The sequence below is a fragment of the Eubalaena glacialis genome, chromosome 13, assembly GCF_028564815.1.
Source record: "Eubalaena glacialis isolate mEubGla1 chromosome 13, mEubGla1.1.hap2.+ XY, whole genome shotgun sequence".
Taxonomy (NCBI): domain Eukaryota; kingdom Metazoa; phylum Chordata; class Mammalia; order Artiodactyla; family Balaenidae; genus Eubalaena; species Eubalaena glacialis.
This window is the reverse complement of record NC_083728.1, coordinates 89108354-89128257: the sequence shown is the minus strand read 5'-3', so window position 1 is coordinate 89128257 and position 19904 is coordinate 89108354. Positions and strand designations below refer to the sequence as shown.

The 19904-nt window shown below is 49.6% G+C and overlaps 1 protein-coding gene across 6 annotated transcripts in view; it reads left to right on the top strand.

Moving 5' to 3' along the window:
• Positions 1–19904, top strand: part of TRRAP (transformation/transcription domain associated protein) — a 118087-nt gene that overhangs the window by 86555 nt on the left and 11628 nt on the right. For 3 of the 6 annotated variants that reach the window (XM_061209668.1, XM_061209666.1, XM_061209667.1), the window contains 7 exons: positions 98–262; positions 1672–1762; positions 3597–3796; positions 12693–12954; positions 15510–15735; positions 16618–16835; positions 18123–18307. In XM_061209668.1, the coding sequence (XP_061065651.1) occupies positions 98–262; positions 1672–1762; positions 3597–3796; positions 12693–12954; positions 15510–15735; positions 16618–16835; positions 18123–18307 (1347 nt within the window). Of the gene's footprint in view, positions 1–97; positions 263–1671; positions 1763–3596; positions 3797–12692; positions 12955–14931; positions 15037–15509; positions 15736–16617; positions 16836–18122; positions 18308–19904 lie in introns of those variants that run through there. The other 3 variants (XM_061209670.1, XM_061209669.1, XM_061209671.1) reach the window with 2 other exon arrangements.

Genomic DNA, 19904 nt, shown 5'->3' with positions numbered 1-19904 from the left:
AAGTTACTCTATATGGTATTTTAATGTGGGGGGAAAGGTCACTTGATCAGAGCCTTAGAATTTTCATTCAACTCTAGAATTTTCCCTTCTGTCTTAGGTGCTGTGGCTCTTGAGTTTTGATGATGACAAAAATACTTTGGCAGATGCCGTCGACAAGTACTGCATCGGTGTGCCACCCATCCAGTGGCTGGCCTGGATCCCACAGCTGCTCACCTGTCTGGTTGGCTCCGAGGGAAAGCTGCTTTTGAACCTGATTAGCCAGGTGAGAATAGCAAGGCATCTTTGATCACAAAAAAATTGTCTTCATTTCACAGCCTTTTTTTTTCCAGGAAGGAAATGCACCTGCTCAAAGAGAGATGGGAAGATGTACACAATTAGATATCACTTGATATAAAGCGCAATTGAAAGTGATTCAAGAGTATATCAGGGTTGGCGTGGAATAATCTGCTAGAGTTACAGTATTAAAATGGTCATTTCTCTCCTTGAACGTGTTGCCACATAAGATACACGTAAAATAAACATTCTCTTAAAATATAAGGTCACTAGTGAGTACTCACAGTGAGTGTGTATCTGGTTGATACTTCATGGCTGAAATCCCATCGTGTGCTAGTTGCTCTTCAGAGCTTCCCTTCGGAAGAAAGCCCAGCCCAGTTGTGGTGTCTGTTGCCCTTTGTACGGCTAGTTGTTCAGCCGCAGCTGCCGGGGCTGCAAGTTGTGTGCACTGGGTGGGCTTGGGGAGTCGGACAGACTGGGGCCCGGGGTCCTGTAGAAGGGCTTTCATGACCCTTACTTGAGAGTGGCTCCAGATTGTCCCTCTCCTGCAAAAAGACCGACAGGGGAAGGGCCTGAACAAGAGAGATTTGGATACAGTCGGTCTGGGATCGAGTGCCTTTGACTGTGCTGCTGCTTATAAAATTACAGAGTCATATATATAATTTTTCACATGTGAACAGCGTCATAACCAAGCATTTGGGGACATGCTACTTGTTCATCGTTCTGTCTGTTCTTCACATGTGGTGCATCATCTACACGGTACCCAGAAGTGGTTTTATTTTTCCCTTGAGAGCTTGCAGCTATGTTCCTGGGTACTGAGTGGTATTTTGCTTGGAGTTGATCTGTCAAGGTGTAGATTCCCTTTATTTGGTATTGTCATTCATCGGATATCTCTTAATGTACGTTAGCCAGCCACCCTGTGGCAGAGCTGGGTAATGTCTGCTCAGCCCTTTTGAAGGAGCCATATAACCCCAATTTGGTAAAACCGGCATGTCTTACCTTAAAGAGGAGAAGTTCAGTCTCCTCCTTCCTGCAGTTATGCAGAGTGAGGTTACTCGCTAGTGAGCCTTGTTGTCAGTTAGTTAGAATCAGCTCACAGTTCCCGCTGAATAAAGACTGGTGTCATTTTGTGTTTTCCTGTCATTTGCCCGATGAGATCCAGGGACTTGAGTGTTTGTCATCCTCATGTTAACTGAATCAAATGAAAGTGTGGTTTCCCGCTGTCATCAGTAGTCCTGGGGCAGAACTGATGAAATACACCATGTTGCTCTTTCTTGGATCTTTTAAAGCTAAACTAGATGTTTGACTTGCTGTTTAATCCGGCCTCATGTGTATTAGGTCGGTGGTGTGGCCAAGTGCAGGCCAGCATCCCACTCACGATTAACTGTCTCGGAGCAGGTTGGACGAGTGTATCCCCAGGCCGTCTACTTCCCCATCCGGACCCTGTACCTGACCCTGAAGATAGAGCAGCGGGAGCGCTACAAGAGCGGTACGTCTCCGGGGGTGCGGCGGCCAGGCCCCCACGGCCGCGGACACGTGCTCGCGCGCAGCTCCTTGCCAGCACGTGGGCCGGTCTTGTGTTTAGTCCCTGAGAGGACACTGGGTCTGGAAGAGAAAACCTGATCTCCCAGTGAAGTTTCTGGTTTTCCTTCGCCGCAGTGTAATAGGGTATTCATCTACCTGAGTGATTCGATCCCTAAGTAGAAAAAAATATATGAAATTTTTAGGTATAGATAATTATAAAGTTGAACTTGCCTCATTAGTTATAAATGCATCCTGGTAAACAGTGTAAACATCAGTTACGGTGTTATAAGGAATATCTTCAGCTGTCAGGGGAATCAGCATAGAAATCAATCTCACCAAATGTAAAAACGTACTCAAAATAGAGGTTTTTAATCTATATTGAATAGCTCTGGTGTGTAAAGAAATAATTTAATGGTTTCAGTTACCCACTAAGCATGGTGCTTTGTAAACACCACGTTTACTTGCTTCACCACTTTTTTTTTTTTTTTTAATTAATAGCTACTTTATTTTATTTATTTATTTATGGCTGTGTTGGGTCTTCGTTTCTGTGCGAGGGCTCCCTCTAGTTGTGGCAGGCGGGGGCCACTCTTCATCACGGTGTGCGGGCCTTTCACTATCGCGGCCCCTCCCGTTGCAGGGCACAGGCTCCAGACGCGCAGGTTCACCACATTTTTAATATGTAGACATTTATGCTGCGGGGCCAGAGTCTTTCTAGGAAGGTGACTCCATCCACTGGACGGTGGCAGCATCTCCTGGTCCTGCGCGGGGTGGGTGAGGACTGCACAGCGTGTTAGCTCCAACCTCCTGGGTGCCTGGGTAGATTAGTGTTTTGGTCATTTGAAAGTTAAGATTTTTTTATTCTAAGAGAGATGAAGCTAAAAAAATGAGCAAAGGGGGTTCTACAACGTATTTCTTCTTTTTTTAATATATTTATTTATTTATTTTTGGCTGCATTGGGTCTTCATTGCTACGCGCGGGCCTTCTCTAGTTGCGGCGAGCGGGGGCTACTCTTCTTTGCAGTGTGCAGTCTTCTCATTGCGGTGCTTCTCTTGTTGCGGAGCACGGGCTCTAGGCATGCAGGCTTCAGTAGTTGTGGCACACAGGCTCAGTAGTTGTGGCTCGCGGTCTCTAGAGCACAGGCTCAGTAGCTGTGGCGCACGGGCTCTGCGGCATGTGGGATCTTCCCGCGGCATGTGGGATCTTCCCGCGGCATGTGGGATCTTCCCGGACCAGGGCTCAAACGCGTGTCCTCTGCATTGGCAGGTGGATTGTTAACCACTGCGCCACCAGGGAAGTCCCTACGACATATTTCTTATATAGCAAGTGACTGTATTTTTCAAAGATGTCATTTTATACATGTGGTTTGGCTTACCTAGATGAAAACGTGTAGGCTGACTTGTTAACTACTTCTAGATTCTCTGAGCTGTAATACAAGGAATGAATTTTGAAATGTTCTGCCAGACATTTAAAAAAATGTTCAAACTTCCACTGAAGTTAGAGAGTCCAGTGAAGCCTGCACACCCTCACCCAGACCCACTAGTTACGTGCTGCCATACCTGCTTTCTCTCTCAACACATACGCCTTCTGGAACCACTGGAAGCCCAGTTGTAGGGGCCGCGCTCTCCGCAGCGCCCTCTCCTTAGAGCCAGGGCGCCTCCCACACAGCCCCTGGGAAGCGCCCCGGGATGTGTCCCACGCCGGCAGGAACCAGCGTTCCTTTGGCCGGTGGGTCCTTAGAGCACCGACTCTCCCACCGGTCAGTTTGGCGCTGACATTGGCGTTGTGTGTGTTGCTCTCAGATTCTGGACAGCAGCAGCCAAGTTCAGTGGGTAACCAGTCCCATTCTGCATCAGATCCAGGGCCCATAAGAGCCACGGCCCCCATGTGGCGCTGCAGCCGAATCATGCACATGCAGCGGGAGCTGCACCCGACCCTGCTGTCCTCCCTGGAAGGCATCGTCGATCAGATGGTCTGGTTCCGGGAGAACTGGCACGAGGAGGTATGTGATGTGGTCTCGGGGGTGCTGGCATCCTGCGGCGGGGATGGATCGTTTGGAATGCTTTCATGGCCGTATTCTCTTGAGACTCCCTGCCTGGTTGTGTGTATGTTTGTTGTTGGATTGAACGGTGGAACAGCAGATACTTAATGTCTGCACGCTAGTGCTGCCTTAATATTGGAAGTAGAAGACTTCAAAAGAAGATGAGATTGAGAAAGCCACTTCTGGCCTTAAAATGCTTATTTTGTTCACGTGTATGAGCTTAATCACTGAAATGCCACCACTGACCAGGGAGCCGCGGTGGTGTGGGCAGGGGTGACTCACCGGCCACTCGTCTCCAGGAGCTGGGAGCTGGTTCTCAGGCCACAACCTTAGTGGCGGTGACAGAATAATCAGCCTTTGTTGACCAGATATTTGTCTGGTTGGCCACGAGGCCTCTCGTTAGTGCCGTGCTGTTTTGTGTGTGTGCAGAGTACACTGAAGTGATCTGAAAACGTGCTGTTTTGTGTGTGTGCAGAGTACACTGAAGTGATCTGAAAACGTGCTGTTTTGTGTGTGTGCAGAGTACACAGAAGTGATCTGAAAACGTGCTGTTTTGTGTGTGTGCAGAGTACACTGAAGTGATCTGAAAGCATGCTGTTTTGTGTGTGTGCAGAGTACACTGAAGTGATCTGAAAACGTGCTGTTGTGTGTGTGTGCAGAGTACACTGAAGTGATCTGAAAACGTGTTGTTGTGTGTGTGTGCAGAGTACACTGAAGTGATCTGAAAACGTGTTGTGTGTGTGTGCAGAGTACACTGAAGTGATCTGAAAGCGTGTTGTTGTGTGTGTGTGCAGAGTACACTGAAGTGATCTGAAAACGTGTTGTTGTGTGTGTGTGCAGAGTACACTGAAGTGATCTGAAAGCGTGTTGTTGTGTGTGTGTGCAGAGTACACTGAAGTGATCTGAAAGCGTGTTGTTGTGTGTGTGTGCAGAGTACACTGAAGTGATCTGAAAACGTGTTGTTGTGTGTGTGTGCAGAGTACACTGAAGTGATCTGAAAGCGTGTTGTTGTGTGTGTGTGCAGAGTACACTGAATTGATCTGAAAACGTGTTGTTGTGTGTGTGTGCAGAGTACACTGAAGTGATCTGAAAACGTGTTGTTGTGTGTGTGTGCAGAGTACACTGAAGTGATCTGAAAGCGTGTTGTGTTGTTGTGTGTGTGTGCAGAGTACACTGAAGTGATCTGAAAGCGTGCTGTTGTGTGTGTGTGCAGAGTACACTGAAGTGATCTGAAAGCGTGCTGTTGTGTGTGTGTGCAGAGTACACTGAAGTGATCTGAAAGCGTGTTGTGTTGTTGTGTGTGTGTGCAGAGTACACTGAAGTGATCTGAAAGCGTGTTGTGTTGTTGTGTGTGTGTGCAGAGTACACTGAAGTGATCTGAAAGCGTGTTGTGTTGTTGTGTGTGTGTGCAGAGTACACTGAAGTGATCTGAAAGCGTGCTGTTGTGTGTGTGTGCAGAGTACACTGAAGTGATCTGAAAGCGTGTTGTGTTGTTGTGTGTGTGTGCAGAGTACACTGAAGTGATCTGAAAGCGTGTTGTGTTGTTGTGTGTGTGTGCAGAGTACACTGAAGTGATCTGAAAGCGTGTTGTTGTGTGTGTGTGCAGAGGACACTGAAGTGATCTGAAAGCGTGCTGTTGTGTGTGTGTGCAGAGTACACTGAAGTGATCTGAAAGCATGTTGTGTTGTTGTGTGTGTGTGCAGAGTACACTGAAGTGATCTGAAAGCGTGTTGTGTTGTTGTGTGTGTGTGCAGAGTACACTGAAGTGATCTGAAAGCGTGCTGTTGTGTGTGTGTGCAGAGTACACTGAAGTGATCTGAAAGCGTGTTGTGTTGTTGTGTGTGTGTGCAGAGGACACTGAAGTGATCTGAAAGCGTGTTGTGTTGTTGTGTGTGTGTGCAGAGGACACTGAAGTGATCTGAAAGCGTGTTGTGTTGTTGTGTGTGTGTGCAGAGGACACTGAAGTGATCTGAAAGCGTGTTGTGTTGTTGTGTGTGTGTGCAGAGTACACTGAAGTGATCTGAAAGCGTGTTGTGTTGTTGTGTGTGTGTGCAGAGGACACTGAAGTGATCTGAAAGCGTGTTGTGTTGTTGTGTGTGTGTGCAGAGGACACTGAAGTGATCTGAAAGCGTGTTGTGTTGTTGTGTGTGTGTGCAGAGGACACTGAAGTGATCTGAAAGCGTGTTGTGTTGTTGTGTGTGTGTGCAGAGGACACTGAAGTGATCTGAAAGCGTGTTGTGTTGTTGTGTGTGTGTGCAGAGGACACTGAAGTGATCTGAAAGCGTGTTGTGTTGTTGTGTGTGTGTGCAGAGTACACTGAAGTGATCTGAAAGCGTGTTGTGTTGTTGTGTGTGTGTGCAGAGGACACTGAAGTGATCTGAAAGCGTGTTGTGCTGTTGTGTGTGTGTGCAGAGGACACTGAAGTGATCTGAAAGCGTGTTGTGCTGTTGTGTGTGTGTGCAGAGGACACTGAAGTGATCTGAAAGCGTGTTGTGCTGTTGTGTGTGTGTGCAGAGGACACTGAAGTGATCTGAAAGCGTGTTGTGCTGTTGTGTGTGTGTGCAGAGGACACTGAAGTGATCTGAAAGCGTGTTGTGCTGTTGTGTGTGTGTGCAGAGGACACTGAAGTGATCTGAAAGCGTGTTGTGTTGTTGTGTGTGTGTGCAGAGGACACTGAAGTGATCTGAAAGCGTGTTGTGTTGTTGTGTGTGTGTGCAGAGGACACTGAAGTGATCTGAAAGCGTGTTGTGTTGTTGTGTGTGTGTGCAGAGTACACTGAAGTGATCTGAAAGCGTGTTGTGTTGTTGTGTGTGTGTGCAGAGGACACTGAAGTGATCTGAAAGCGTGTTGTGTTGTGTGTGTGCAGAGTACACTGAAGTGATCTGAAAGCGTGTTGTGTTGTTGTGTGTGTGCAGAGGACACTGAAGTGATCTGAAAGCGTGTTGTGTTGTTGTGTGTGTGTGCAGAGGACACTGAAGTGATCTGAAAGCGTGTTGTGTTGTTGTGTGTGTGTGCAGAGGACACTGAAGTGATCTGAAAGCGTGTTGTGTTGTTGTGTGTGTGTGCAGAGGACACTGAAGTGATCTGAAAGCGTGTTGTGTTGTTGTGTGTGTGTGCAGAGGACACTGAAGTGATCTGAAAGCGTGTTGTGTTGTTGTGTGTGTGTGCAGAGGACACTGAAGTGATCTGAAAGCGTGTTGTGTTGTTGTGTGTGTGTGCAGAGGACACTGAAGTGATCTGAAAGCGTGTTGTGTTGTTGTGTGTGTGTGCAGAGGACACTGAAGTGATCTGAAAGCGTGTTGTGTTGTTGTGTGTGTGTGCAGAGGACACTGAAGTGATCTGAAAGCGTGTTGTGTTGTTGTGTGTGTGTGCAGAGGACACTGAAGTGATCTGAAAGCGTGTTGTGTTGTTGTGTGTGTGTGCAGAGGACACTGAAGTGATCTGAAAGCGTGTTGTGTTGTTGTGTGTGTGTGCAGAGGACACTGAAGTGATCTGAAAGCGTGTTGTGTTGTGTTGTTGTGTGTGTGTGCAGAGGACACTGAAGTGATCTGAAAGCGTGTTGTGTTGTTGTGTGTGTGCAGAGTACACTGAAGTGATCTGAAAGCGTGTTGTTTTGTGTGTGTGCAGAGGACACTGAAGTGATCTGAAAGCGTGTTGTGTTGTTGTGTGTGTGTGCAGAGGACACTGAAGTGATCTGAAAGCGTGTTGTGTTGTGTTGTTGTGTGTGTGTGCAGAGGACACTGAAGTGATCTGAAAGCGTGTTGTGTTGTTGTGTGTGTGTGCAGAGGACACTGAAGTGATCTGAAAGCGTGTTGTGCTGTTGTGTGTGTGTGCAGAGGACACTGAAGTGATCTGAAAGCGTGTTGTGTTGTTGTGTGTGTGCAGAGTACACTGAAGTGATCTGAAAGCGTGTTGTGTTGTTGTGTGTGTGTGCAGAGGACACTGAAGTGATCTGAAAGCGTGTTGTGTTGTTGTGTGTGTGTGCAGAGGACACTGAAGTGATCTGAAAGCGTGTTGTGTTGTTGTGTGTGTGTGCAGAGTACACTGAAGTGATCTGAAAGCGTGTTGTTTTGTGTGTGTGCAGAGTACACTGAAGTGATCTGAAAGCGTGTTGTGTTGTGTGTGTGTGCAGAGGACACTGAAGTGATCTGAAAGCGTGTTGTGTTGTGTTGTTGTGTGTGTGTGCAGAGGACACTGAAGTGATCTGAAAGCGTGTTGTGTTGTTGTGTGTGTGTGCAGAGGACACTGAAGTGATCTGAAAGCGTGTTGTGTTGTGTTGTTGTGTGTGTGTGCAGAGGACACTGAAGTGATCTGAAAGCGTGTTGTGTTGTTGTGTGTGTGTGCAGAGGACACTGAAGTGATCTGAAAGCGTGTTGTGTTGTTGTGTGTGTGTGCAGAGGACACTGAAGTGATCTGAAAGCGTGTTGTGTTGTGTTGTTGTGTGTGTGTGCAGAGGACACTGAAGTGATCTGAAAGCGTGTTGTGTTGTTGTGTGTGTGTGCAGAGGACACTGAAGTGATCTGAAAGCGTGTTGTGTTGTTGTGTGTGTGTGCAGAGGACACTGAAGTGATCTGAAAGCGTGTTGTGTTGTGTTGTTGTGTGTGTGTGCAGAGGACACTGAAGTGATCTGAAAGCGTGTTGTGTTGTTGTGTGTGTGCAGAGTACACTGAAGTGATCTGAAAGCGTGTTGTTTTGTGTGTGTGCAGAGGACACTGAAGTGATCTGAAAGCGTGTTGTGTTGTTGTGTGTGTGTGCAGAGGACACTGAAGTGATCTGAAAGCGTGTTGTGTTGTGTTGTTGTGTGTGTGTGCAGAGGACACTGAAGTGATCTGAAAGCGTGTTGTGTTGTTGTGTGTGTGTGCAGAGGACACTGAAGTGATCTGAAAGCGTGTTGTGCTGTTGTGTGTGTGTGCAGAGGACACTGAAGTGATCTGAAAGCGTGTTGTGTTGTTGTGTGTGTGCAGAGTACACTGAAGTGATCTGAAAGCGTGTTGTGTTGTTGTGTGTGTGTGCAGAGGACACTGAAGTGATCTGAAAGCGTGTTGTGTTGTTGTGTGTGTGTGCAGAGGACACTGAAGTGATCTGAAAGCGTGTTGTGTTGTTGTGTGTGTGTGCAGAGTACACTGAAGTGATCTGAAAGCGTGTTGTTTTGTGTGTGTGCAGAGTACACTGAAGTGATCTGAAAGCGTGTTGTGTTGTGTGTGTGTGCAGAGGACACTGAAGTGATCTGAAAGCGTGTTGTGTTGTGTTGTTGTGTGTGTGTGCAGAGGACACTGAAGTGATCTGAAAGCGTGTTGTGTTGTTGTGTGTGTGTGCAGAGGACACTGAAGTGATCTGAAAGCGTGTTGTGTTGTGTTGTTGTGTGTGTGTGCAGAGGACACTGAAGTGATCTGAAAGCGTGTTGTGTTGTTGTGTGTGTGTGCAGAGGACACTGAAGTGATCTGAAAGCGTGTTGTGTTGTTGTGTGTGTGTGCAGAGGACACTGAAGTGATCTGAAAGCGTGTTGTGTTGTGTTGTTGTGTGTGTGTGCAGAGGACACTGAAGTGATCTGAAAGCGTGTTGTGTTGTTGTGTGTGTGTGCAGAGGACACTGAAGTGATCTGAAAGCGTGTTGTGCTGTTGTGTGTGTGTGCAGAGGACACTGAAGTGATCTGAAAGCGTGTTGTGTTGTTGTGTGTGTGCAGAGTACACTGAAGTGATCTGAAAGCGTGTTGTTTTGTGTGTGTGCAGAGTACACTGAAGTGATCTGAAAGCGTGTTGTGTTGTTGTGTGTGTGTGCAGAGGACACTGAAGTGATCTGAAAGCGTGTTGTGTTGTGTTGTTGTGTGTGTGTGCAGAGGACACTGAAGTGATCTGAAAGCGTGTTGTGTTGTTGTGTGTGTGTGCAGAGGACACTGAAGTGATCTGAAAGCGTGTTGTGTTGTGTTGTTGTGTGTGTGTGCAGAGGACACTGAAGTGATCTGAAAGCGTGTTGTGTTGTTGTGTGTGTGTGCAGAGGACACTGAAGTGATCTGAAAGCGTGTTGTGTTGTGTTGTTGTGTGTGTGTGCAGAGGACACTGAAGTGATCTGAAAGCGTGTTGTGTTGTTGTGTGTGTGTGCAGAGGACATTGAAGTGATCTGAAAGCGTGTTGTGTTGTTGTGTGTGTGTGCAGAGGACACTGAAGTGATCTGAAAGCGTGTTGTGTTGTGTTGTTGTGTGTGTGTGCAGAGGACACTGAAGTGATCTGAAAGCGTGTTGTGTTGTTGTGTGTGTGTGCAGAGGACACTGAAGTGATCTGAAAGCGTGTTGTGTTGTTGTGTGTGTGTGCAGAGGACACTGAAGTGATCTGAAAGCGTGTTGTGTTGTTGTGTGTGTGTGCAGAGGACACTGAAGTGATCTGAAAGCGTGTTGTGTTGTGTTGTTGTGTGTGTGTGCAGAGGACACTGAAGTGATCTGAAAGCGTGTTGTGTTGTTGTGTGTGTGTGCAGAGGACACTGAAGTGATCTGAAAGCGTGTTGTGTTGTTGTGTGTGTGTGCAGAGGACACTGAAGTGATCTGAAAGCGTGTTGTGTTGTTGTGTGTGTGTGCAGAGGACACTGAAGTGATCTGAAAGCGTGTTGTGTTGTTGTGTGTGTGCAGAGTACACTGAAGTGATCTGAAAGCGTGTTGTGTTGTTGTGTGTGTGTGCAGAGGACACTGAAGTGATCTGAAAGCGTGTTGTGTTGTGTTGTTGTGTGTGTGTGCAGAGTACACTGAAGTGATCTGAAAGCGTGTTGTGTTGTTGTGTGTGTGTGCAGAGGACACTGAAGTGATCTGAAAGCGTGTTGTGTTGTTGTGTGTGTGTGCAGAGGACACTGAAGTGATCTGAAAGCGTGTTGTGTTGTTGTGTGTGTGTGCAGAGGACACTGAAGTGATCTGAAAGCGTGTTGTGTTGTTGTGTGTGTGCAGAGTACACTGAAGTGATCTGAAAGCGTGTTGTGTTGTTGTGTGTGTGTGCAGAGGACACTGAAGTGATCTGAAAGCGTGTTGTGTTGTTGTGTGTGTGTGCAGAGGACACTGAAGTGATCTGAAAGCGTGTTGTGTTGTGTTGTTGTGTGTGTGCAGAGGACACTGAAGTGATCTGAAAGCGTGTTGTGTTGTGTTGTTGTGTGTGTGTGCAGAGGACACTGAAGTGATCTGAAAGCGTGTTGTGTTGTGTTGTTGTGTGTGTGTGCAGAGGACACTGAAGTGATCTGAAAGCGTGTTGTGTTGTGTTGTTGTGTGTGTGTGCAGAGGACACTGAAGTGATCTGAAAGCGTGTTGTGTTGTGTTGTTGTGTGTGTGTGCAGAGGACACTGAAGTGATCTGAAAGCGTGTTGTGTTGTGTTCTTGTGTGTGTGTGCAGAGTACACTGAAGTGATCTGAAAGCGTGTTGTGTTGTTGTGTGTGTGTGCAGAGGACACTGAAGTGATCTGAAAGCGTGTTGTGTTGTGTTGTTGTGTGTGTGTGCAGAGGACACTGAAGTGATCTGAAAGCGTGTTGTGTTGTTGTGTGTGTGTGCAGAGGACACTGAAGTGATCTGAAAGCGTGTTGTGTTGTGTTGTTGTGTGTGTGTGCAGAGTACACTGAAGTGATCTGAAAGCGTGTTGTGTTGTTGTGTGTGTGTGCAGAGGACACTGAAGTGATCTGAAAGCGTGTTGTGTTGTGTTGTTGTGTGTGTGTGCAGAGGACACTGAAGTGATCTGAAAGCGTGTTGTGTTGTTGTGTGTGTGTGCAGAGGACACTGAAGTGATCTGAAAGCGTGTTGTGTTGTTGTGTGTGTGTGCAGAGGACACTGAAGTGATCTGAAAGCGTGTTGTGTTGTTGTGTGTGTGCAGAGTACACTGAAGTGATCTGAAAGCGTGTTGTGTTGTTGTGTGTGTGTGCAGAGGACACTGAAGTGATCTGAAAGCGTGTTGTGTTGTGTTGTTGTGTGTGTGCAGAGGACACTGAAGTGATCTGAAAGCGTGTTGTGTTGTGTTGTTGTGTGTGTGTGCAGAGGACACTGAAGTGATCTGAAAGCGTGTTGTGTTGTGTTGTTGTGTGTGTGTGCAGAGGACACTGAAGTGATCTGAAAGCGTGTTGTGTTGTTGTGTGTGTGTGCAGAGGACACTGAAGTGATCTGAAAGCGTGTTGTGTTGTGTTGTTGTGTGTGTGTGCAGAGGACACTGAAGTGATCTGAAAGCGTGTTGTGTTGTGTTGTTGTGTGTGTGTGCAGAGTACACTGAAGTGATCTGAAAGCGTGTTGTGTTGTTGTGTGTGTGTGCAGAGGACACTGAAGTGATCTGAAAGCGTGTTGTGTTGTGTTGTTGTGTGTGTGTGCAGAGGACACTGAAGTGATCTGAAAGCGTGTTGTGTTGTGTTGTTGTGTGTGTGTGCAGAGTACACTGAAGTGATCTGAAAGCGTGTTGTGTTGTTGTGTGTGTGTGCAGAGGACACTGAAGTGATCTGAAAGCGTGTTGTGTTGTGTTGTTGTGTGTGTGTGCAGAGGACACTGAAGTGATCTGAAAGCGTGTTGTGTTGTGTTGTTGTGTGTGTGTGCAGAGGACACACTGATCTGAAAATAGGTTTTTTTCCTTGGTTGCTCAACAGAAAGGTATGTGTATGATGCAAAAAGTGGGGTCTTGGGTCTTTTTTTTCAATGTTCAGGACAGTTGCTTCTCATTGTTAAGAACACAGCTCATGGCATGAGTGTCCGGGCCGGCCCCCCGGTTCCGCACAGTCTGGTGCTGACGCCTGCTGTGCGCCAGGTGTCGGTGGTGGGGCCTGGTGGGCGGGGCAGGTGCTTTTTGGTTGGTGGGTGGGTTGCTTGAATGGAGAGCTCTGTTGTGCGAGCTGCCTCGGGTCTCTTGCCCCCAGGTTCTCAGGCAGCTCCAGCAGGGCCTGGCGAAGTGCTACTCTGTCGCATTTGAGAAAAGCGGAGCAGTGTCGGATGCCAAGATTACGCCCCATACTCTCAACTTCGTCAAGAAGCTGGTGAGCACGTTCGGGGTGGGCCTGGAGAACGTGTCCAACGTCTCGACCATGTTCTCCAGCGCGGCCTCCGAGTCCCTGGCCCGGCGCGCACAGGCCACCGCGCAGGACCCTGTCTTCCAGAAGCTGAAGGGCCAGTTCACAACCGGTGAGTCCTGATCCAAGGGAGCTCCCACTCAGCGTTTTTCCTCGGTCTTAACATCTAAGTTAACCACATCCGTTCGTTTTCATGAGCACAGTACCGGGCGAGCTGGTTAGACTGTGTTTAAAATACAGACTGGATCACAAGGAAACTGACATTCCCCGCCTGGGGCTGCACGTCCTTCCCTCCGGTGAGAGATCAAGGTTTCAGGGCCAGAGCACCGGGCTCCCCGTGAGGTTAGACACAGGGTTTTAGGACAGGCCTGCTTCTGCTCCCCAGTCCCTCCTTCTGCTTGGTTTTCATGGGAAAACGCAACAGGGTAAGGTGAGGCAGTAAGACCCAACGGTGCAGGGCCCGAGGTGACAGGTAAGGTTCAGACCTGTAGTGGATTCTGGTGGCAAGATGATAAGGAGGTTGTGTTTGTAATCCTGTCCCCAGTTCAGGTTCACACGTTTCCCTAGACCCACAGGAGCCCCACCTCTTTCTGCATGATCTGAGGTGAATGGTCCAGTCTCCCTCAGCCCAAATCCTCATCTGTCGTAGGGACCCTCGTCCCCCCAGTGTACACACAGGCACGGCTGCGTCCCCTGGAGCTCATGCTTGTGTGGTCTGTCATCCTCTGAAAAAGGAAGAGTCTGAGATGAAAGTTTCATGGAAGCCATCATATATTACTTAAAAGAAGTGATATTTGGTGTATCTTTATCTTAAAATGTCCAGATCATTAAATCAAATGTGGTCTGAAATAGAGAATTAGAAGTGGAACAAATCATCCGGATTCTGATGTGAAAAAAGTGACAGACACTGAAATGTGAAAGAAGGACAGCTATGAGGCTCTGACCCACCACAAAGTGTAGCGAGGTTCAGATACTTAAATCAAGAGCTGTCCAGTGCCTCTCGTCACGTGCCCCCAGGGAGGACCGTCTCTGGGTTTAGCGCTGTGTTCTGGTCTAGAGAGTGGAGGAGAGTCGTCCCGCCATCTCCAGCACCATTGCATGCATTGGCTGCTAGCTCCGAGTCTGTAAGGAGGTAGAAGGAAGTTCAAAACAGTACATTAAATTTACCCCGGAGAAGACTTATTTACAAGCAAAAACTTATACCCGAGTGTTGATAGCCACTTTATTTGTAATAGCTCCAAACTGAAGTCCACCCAAATGCCCCTCTAAGGAGAATGGATACACAGCGTGTGGTATTTCCATACTCATATAAAGCAAATAAAGAGGAGTTAACAGCAACTTAGATGAACCTCAAAGAAATTACGCTGACTGCAAAAAGCCAATCTCAAAAGGATTCCTGCTGCATGCTGCTTAATTATGAAACACTTGTGAAATACCATAATAATCAAGCTGGAGACCAGAGTAGTGGTAGCCAGGCGTCAGGGATGTGGGGAGGAGGTGGCTGTGGCTCTGAGAGGCATCGGGGCGTCTGTGGTGATGGACGGCGAGTATCTTGGCCACGGTGCTGGTTTGGTGCTCCCTACGTGGCATCTCACGGAGACACACGTGCACGCGCGCACACACACAGGACACGTATCTGAATCAGCCCTGGGGGTTATGCCAATGCCTTGGTTTCGGAAAGGGGTGTGTGGCCCTCCCTGTACATTTCTTTGTACTCCTGTGAATCTATATTCATTTCAAAATAAAAGTTAACGAAAAGTAACAAACAAAAATCCATTACATGAATGTCAGGCCTGAGCTTGGTAACACCGTCCTGATCCAGAGCTGAGAAGGAGCAGCCCCTGTGTGCAGCTGCCTGCGTCCTGGCTGGGTGGCCTCTGCTGTAGCTCTGCGGGGGAGCCTGGGTGGAAACCTGCCTCCTCGTGTTGGTGCATGGGGACCTCTCCAGCCACCTGCTCGTGTGAAGTCATGCTAGAGTTAAAGGGAAACCAGAGAAATGCTGTGAAAAAAACCGCACACAGTAAAAGTACATTGACTTTCAGGGGCTTCCCTGGTGGCACAGTGGTTAAGAATCCGCCTGCCAATGCAGGGGACACGGGTTCGAGCCCTGGTCCGGGAAGATGCCACATGCCGCAGAGCAGCTAAGCCCGTGCGCCACAAGTACTGAGCCTGTGTGCCACAACTACTGAAGCCCGCGCGTCTGGAGCCCATGCTCCACAACAAGAGAAACCACCGCAATGAGAAACCCGCGCACCGCGACGAAGAGTGGCCCCCGCTCGCCGCAACTAGAGAAAGCCTGTGTGCAGCAACGAAGACCCAACGCAGCCAAAAATAAATAAATAAATGTAATTTTTTTTTTAAAAGTACATTGACTTTCATAAAACTGATGACCCTGTACACAGTTGAGGTCACGCGTGGGCATGCTGATTAGAACTGCTGGAGCAGCCGCGTGCTGTGCTGAGGGCCTTAACGCGTGCTGCCTTGTTTAACTTAATCCTTGAGGGTCCGCGCTGTTCATATCCGTCCTGTGACTCGCAGTGCTTTGCTGCAGGCTAGATGCGAGGGGTGTCTGTTTCCTACCTGGGAGGTGCTTGAGCTGCGGTTTTTGTAGTGAATTAGAAATAGCCCAGAGACTAAAAATGTTTCTAATCATATTTTATTTTGCAGATTTTGACTTCAGTGTTCCAGGTTCCATGAAGCTTCATAATCTTATTTCTAAACTGAAAAAGTGGATCAAAATTCTGGAGGCTAAAACCAAGCAACTTCCAAAATTCTTCCTCATAGAAGAAAAGTGCCGGTTTTTGAGCAATTTCTCAGCGCAGACAGCTGAGGTAGAAATTCCTGGGGAATTTCTGATGCCAAAGCCGACACATTACTACATCAAGATCGCTCGGTGAGTGAGCCTGACCTGGCGCGGGATCACCAAAACCTTCCCCAGCAGACCCCCAGGCAGACCTGGCCAGTGGGTCACACTGTAATTCCCTCCCCTCTGCACTCCTTCCCCCGAAACGGGAGAGGACACAGTGTTGCTCTAGGATATGAGTACCTTTAAAGGGTCTGGTCTAACCACTGGCTTCAGTGTCTTGTTTGAGTCAAGCTTGTGTTTGCTCTCAAAAGAACCCTTTCTGAATCCCCATGGAACTTGACATAGTATAGTTTCGCAGTCTTCTGTAAACTCTTAAAGCACAGGATTCAAAAGAATCAGACAATGGTCAAATTTACCAGAGCGAAGCAAGTTGCATCTCATTTAAAATGTAAAGTGAGCTGTGGAGGGGCGACCCTTAATGGTCAGGTGTTTGCTCCAAACCTGACCCGTCCTGGCCGCCCCCTCCCCCTCCTGCCGTCAGCGTGCTCGGGCCCACGGCCCACGCTCGCTCCTCGGGCACCTGTTCCTCCGCCCCAGCGCCAGCCAGTGGGGCCCGCGCCCTCGTGGCTGCTGGACCCCTCTGGGCCGGTTAGCGCCCGTCTCTGGCTGCTGAGGCTGGACCCTCGGCGTGCCTGTTTGCAACTTCCAGCTCCGCCTTCTCTTCCTCCTCTCGTTTTCCCTCCGATACTGTGGCACGACCCGTGCCTTGTCGCAGTGAGGTGGGGTGTAAATGACAAACCACTTGTCGCAGTGAGGTGGGGTGTAAATGACAAACCACCGCTGTCGTGCGGTCTGTTTTGCAGGACGGTTCTGACAGCCGCTTCTGTGGAGCTCACCTTCTTCTCAAAGGAGAGGGTTGGAAGCTGGGGCTCGGGGCGTTGGCGTCTGACTGTCCGCTCCTCCCGGCAGGTTTATGCCCCGGGTGGAGATCGTGCAGAAGCACAACACGGCGGCCAGGAGGCTGCACATCCGCGGGCACAACGGCAAGATCTACCCGTACCTGGTGATGAACGACGCCTGCCTGACCGAGTCGCGGCGGGAGGAGCGCGTGCTGCAGCTGCTGCGCCTGCTCAACCCCTGCCTGGAGAAGAGGAAGGAGACCACCAAGAGGCACTTGTTCTTCACAGGTACCGGCGCCGCCCGGGGCCGCCTGCGCCCTCTGTGTCCGCAGCTGCGCGTCTCTGGGCCCCGCCAGGCGGGGGCGGGCCGTAGGCTGAGGGCTGGCGCCCACACGGCCCGGCTCCTGGAGGGAGGGGACACCTCCACCCCGGGGCCGGAGGCTCCTCCCCGCAGGACGGGCGCCCTGACGAGGACTCGTCTGGAGAAGGAGGCCCCGGGCCCGTGCACACGGCCCTCCTCACTTCCCCGGGAACCTTCCCAGGCTCTGGCGACGCCTGGCTGAGCACAGGGCTTGTTGGGCGTGTGCTCACGGCACGCGGCAGTTTTTAAGTGCAGTCTCGGATCTGCTCCGGGACGCAGCCTGCAGTGTGTGGGCACCGCCTGAGGTGCTGCCTGGGAGTCAAGGAGCCCCGGGCCGGCCACAGAAATCTCAGGCAGGCAGCAGCCAGCAACCTCGAGTGAGGTCTTCCCAGAACCGAGTTGCCGTGGGTGAATCGTGAGCCTGTAGTAAGGGGTGTAGAGGAGCTGCCTGTAATTCCACCCAGAGGAGGGAACTATTGTTACACTTCAGCATTAACCCCCAGTTTAGGAGCCCATTGCAACGCATATTATCTGGTCCTGTATGGAACGTTCTTCTGCTAGCCAAGTTGTGATCCAGCCTATTCTGACCTAAGATCTCTTGCCCTTAAGTTCAACATCCCCAAAATAAGAAGTATATTTTTTAAAAAAACAGGTCTATAGAAAGCTGTATGCATTTTCACATGTATGTAACGTGATCTACCGTGTTGGTCCCAGCTGTGCTAATTGGTTGTTCTTTGCTGCTTCCAAAGAAACAAGCTCCTGGTTAGCTCCAGGTGGTGGTCCATGTACGTCCCCTGGAGTCCTGTAGGAATTTCTTCATGGGTTGAAGCCATGGCAACGGGCCAGTAGCCATGCTTTAACTGGCGTTAGACCGAATCAACTCTCGATTAGAAGTCAGAGGCGTCGTGTGCCCGCCGCCCCCCCGCAGGCCGGCAGACTTGGCTCAGAGCTGCGCCGCTCGGCTCCAGAGCACTTGACGGCACAGCCTCCTTGTTCTTCTCGTGAGGTTGCCTAGTGAGGCCTTCCTGGTCACCTGTGCCTTAAACGCAGGTCATGGGCGGCTCGGGCTCTGGCCCCGCTAGACGGAGCCTGAGGCCGTGGACTGAGGCCACCGCGCCGTGTGACCGGGCTCTCCTGGCTTCGCCCGCACCTCTGCCCCAGCGCTGGCCTGTGGGCCCCGCTCTCATCTGCCCGTCTCTCCCCTCTCTCCTCAGTCCCGCGCGTGGTGGCCGTGTCCCCGCAGATGCGCCTGGTGGAGGACAACCCGTCCTCACTCTCCCTGGTGGAGATCTACAAGCAGCGCTGTGCCAAGAAGGGCATCGAGCACGACAACCCCATCTCCCGCTACTATGACCGCCTGGCCACCGTGCAGGCGCGCGGGACGCAGGCCAGCCACCAGGTGCGGGGGCACCGGGGCCGGGGCCGGGCAGGGGGTCCGGTTGGATGGGTGAGGTGGCCGTGGGCCTTGGTGAAGGGGCATTTGCTGCAGACCATGTGTTGTAACAGGGCAGAGAGGTACGTCTCAGCCTTGCAGAGCCTCGTGGTCCTTCACCTGCACTTGCAGGGAGGCCCAGAGAGCAGAATTTAAAAGTAACTTCATGGCAGGTTCATTTGGCCAGCAAACCAGGTCTAGGTGATGGGAGGCTGTCTCCCCACGTAGTGTTCATGTTTGTCTGGTTTGCTGCAGGGCCTTAAGGTACCACACAGTCTCTGTACCATGTGTACATTCTAAAATACAGAAAGTGGGGAATCCTGAAACACGTCGGGCCGGCTGTTTTTGTTGCCTAGGGTGGCAGCACAGTGTCCCCCGCCGAGTCCTGGACAGCTCTCAGCTGCACCCGTCAGGTGGACGAAGGTCCCTCTCCACCTGCAGGTTCCTGGTCTTGATGGATAGCAGGGCAGGGATGGCCCCTGGATGAGAAGGTTTTATTCAGAATTGTCTGCGTCACCAAAAGGCAGCACTTTGGGCCGTTCTCCGGATGCCTCTGGCGTCTTTCCTGTGTTTCCCGAGAGGGCCTCACAGTTTCTAGGAGAGACACCCCAGAGCTGGAAGCTGTGACTTGCCTCTGTTCTCCCGGGGACTGGTCTACATTAATCTGGGTCCCGGAGGACTTGGTTTAGGAGGATGGAGCCCACAGGTGCTCGTTTCACCCACCGCGGCAGTGCTCAGGGCGCAGGGTCTGGTGTAAGCCTCCACCTTCTTGCCGGTAAAGCAGGTGGGATTCCTCTGTTCTGGTTGGCCTCTGTGGAGCGTGGGCAGTTTTGGGGTGTTTGTGGGAGATGAATGGATTGGATTCTTCAGGCTGCATGTACCTTTGACAGTGTGGAAGCCAGCAACTCCTATCTGCAAATACATGGCTACCTCAGAATGCCCTATCGCTTTGTAAAGATGGAGCTGATGACTGGTCCAGCGTAGAAACAGTGCTAGGGTCCTGCTGGGCCAGCTGGAGATGCTGACAATACAAATAATCCCAGCTTGGTTCCCTCTTCTTAGTCTTTGTCCCCTAGTTTGTTTTGTTATTAACTCTGCTGTTTCATCCTTTGCAGTTTTTCAATAACACCTTTGGGTATTATAATTGGGGTATTATTCACATGCCATAAAATTTCCCCTTTAAGATGTACGATTTAATGTTTTCAGTATTCACAGAGTTAGTCATCACCACTATCTATCTTTAAAACATTTCATCACCCGAAAAAAACTTCATACCTGTTACTAGTCATTCCCTATTCTTCTCTGTCCCCACCCCTGGTGACCACAGATCTTTCTGTCTCTGTGAATTTGCTTATTCTGGATGCATCATGTGATTGGAATCATACAACATGTGGTCTTCAATGTCTGGCTTCTTTCATTGAGCATGTTCTCAAGGTTATCTGTTTTGTAGCATGTGTCAGTAGTTTGTTTCTTTTTATTGCTGATTATTCCCTTGTATAAATATAACACATTTAATTTATCTGTTCATGAGTTGATAGACTTTAGCTTGTTTATACTGTTATTA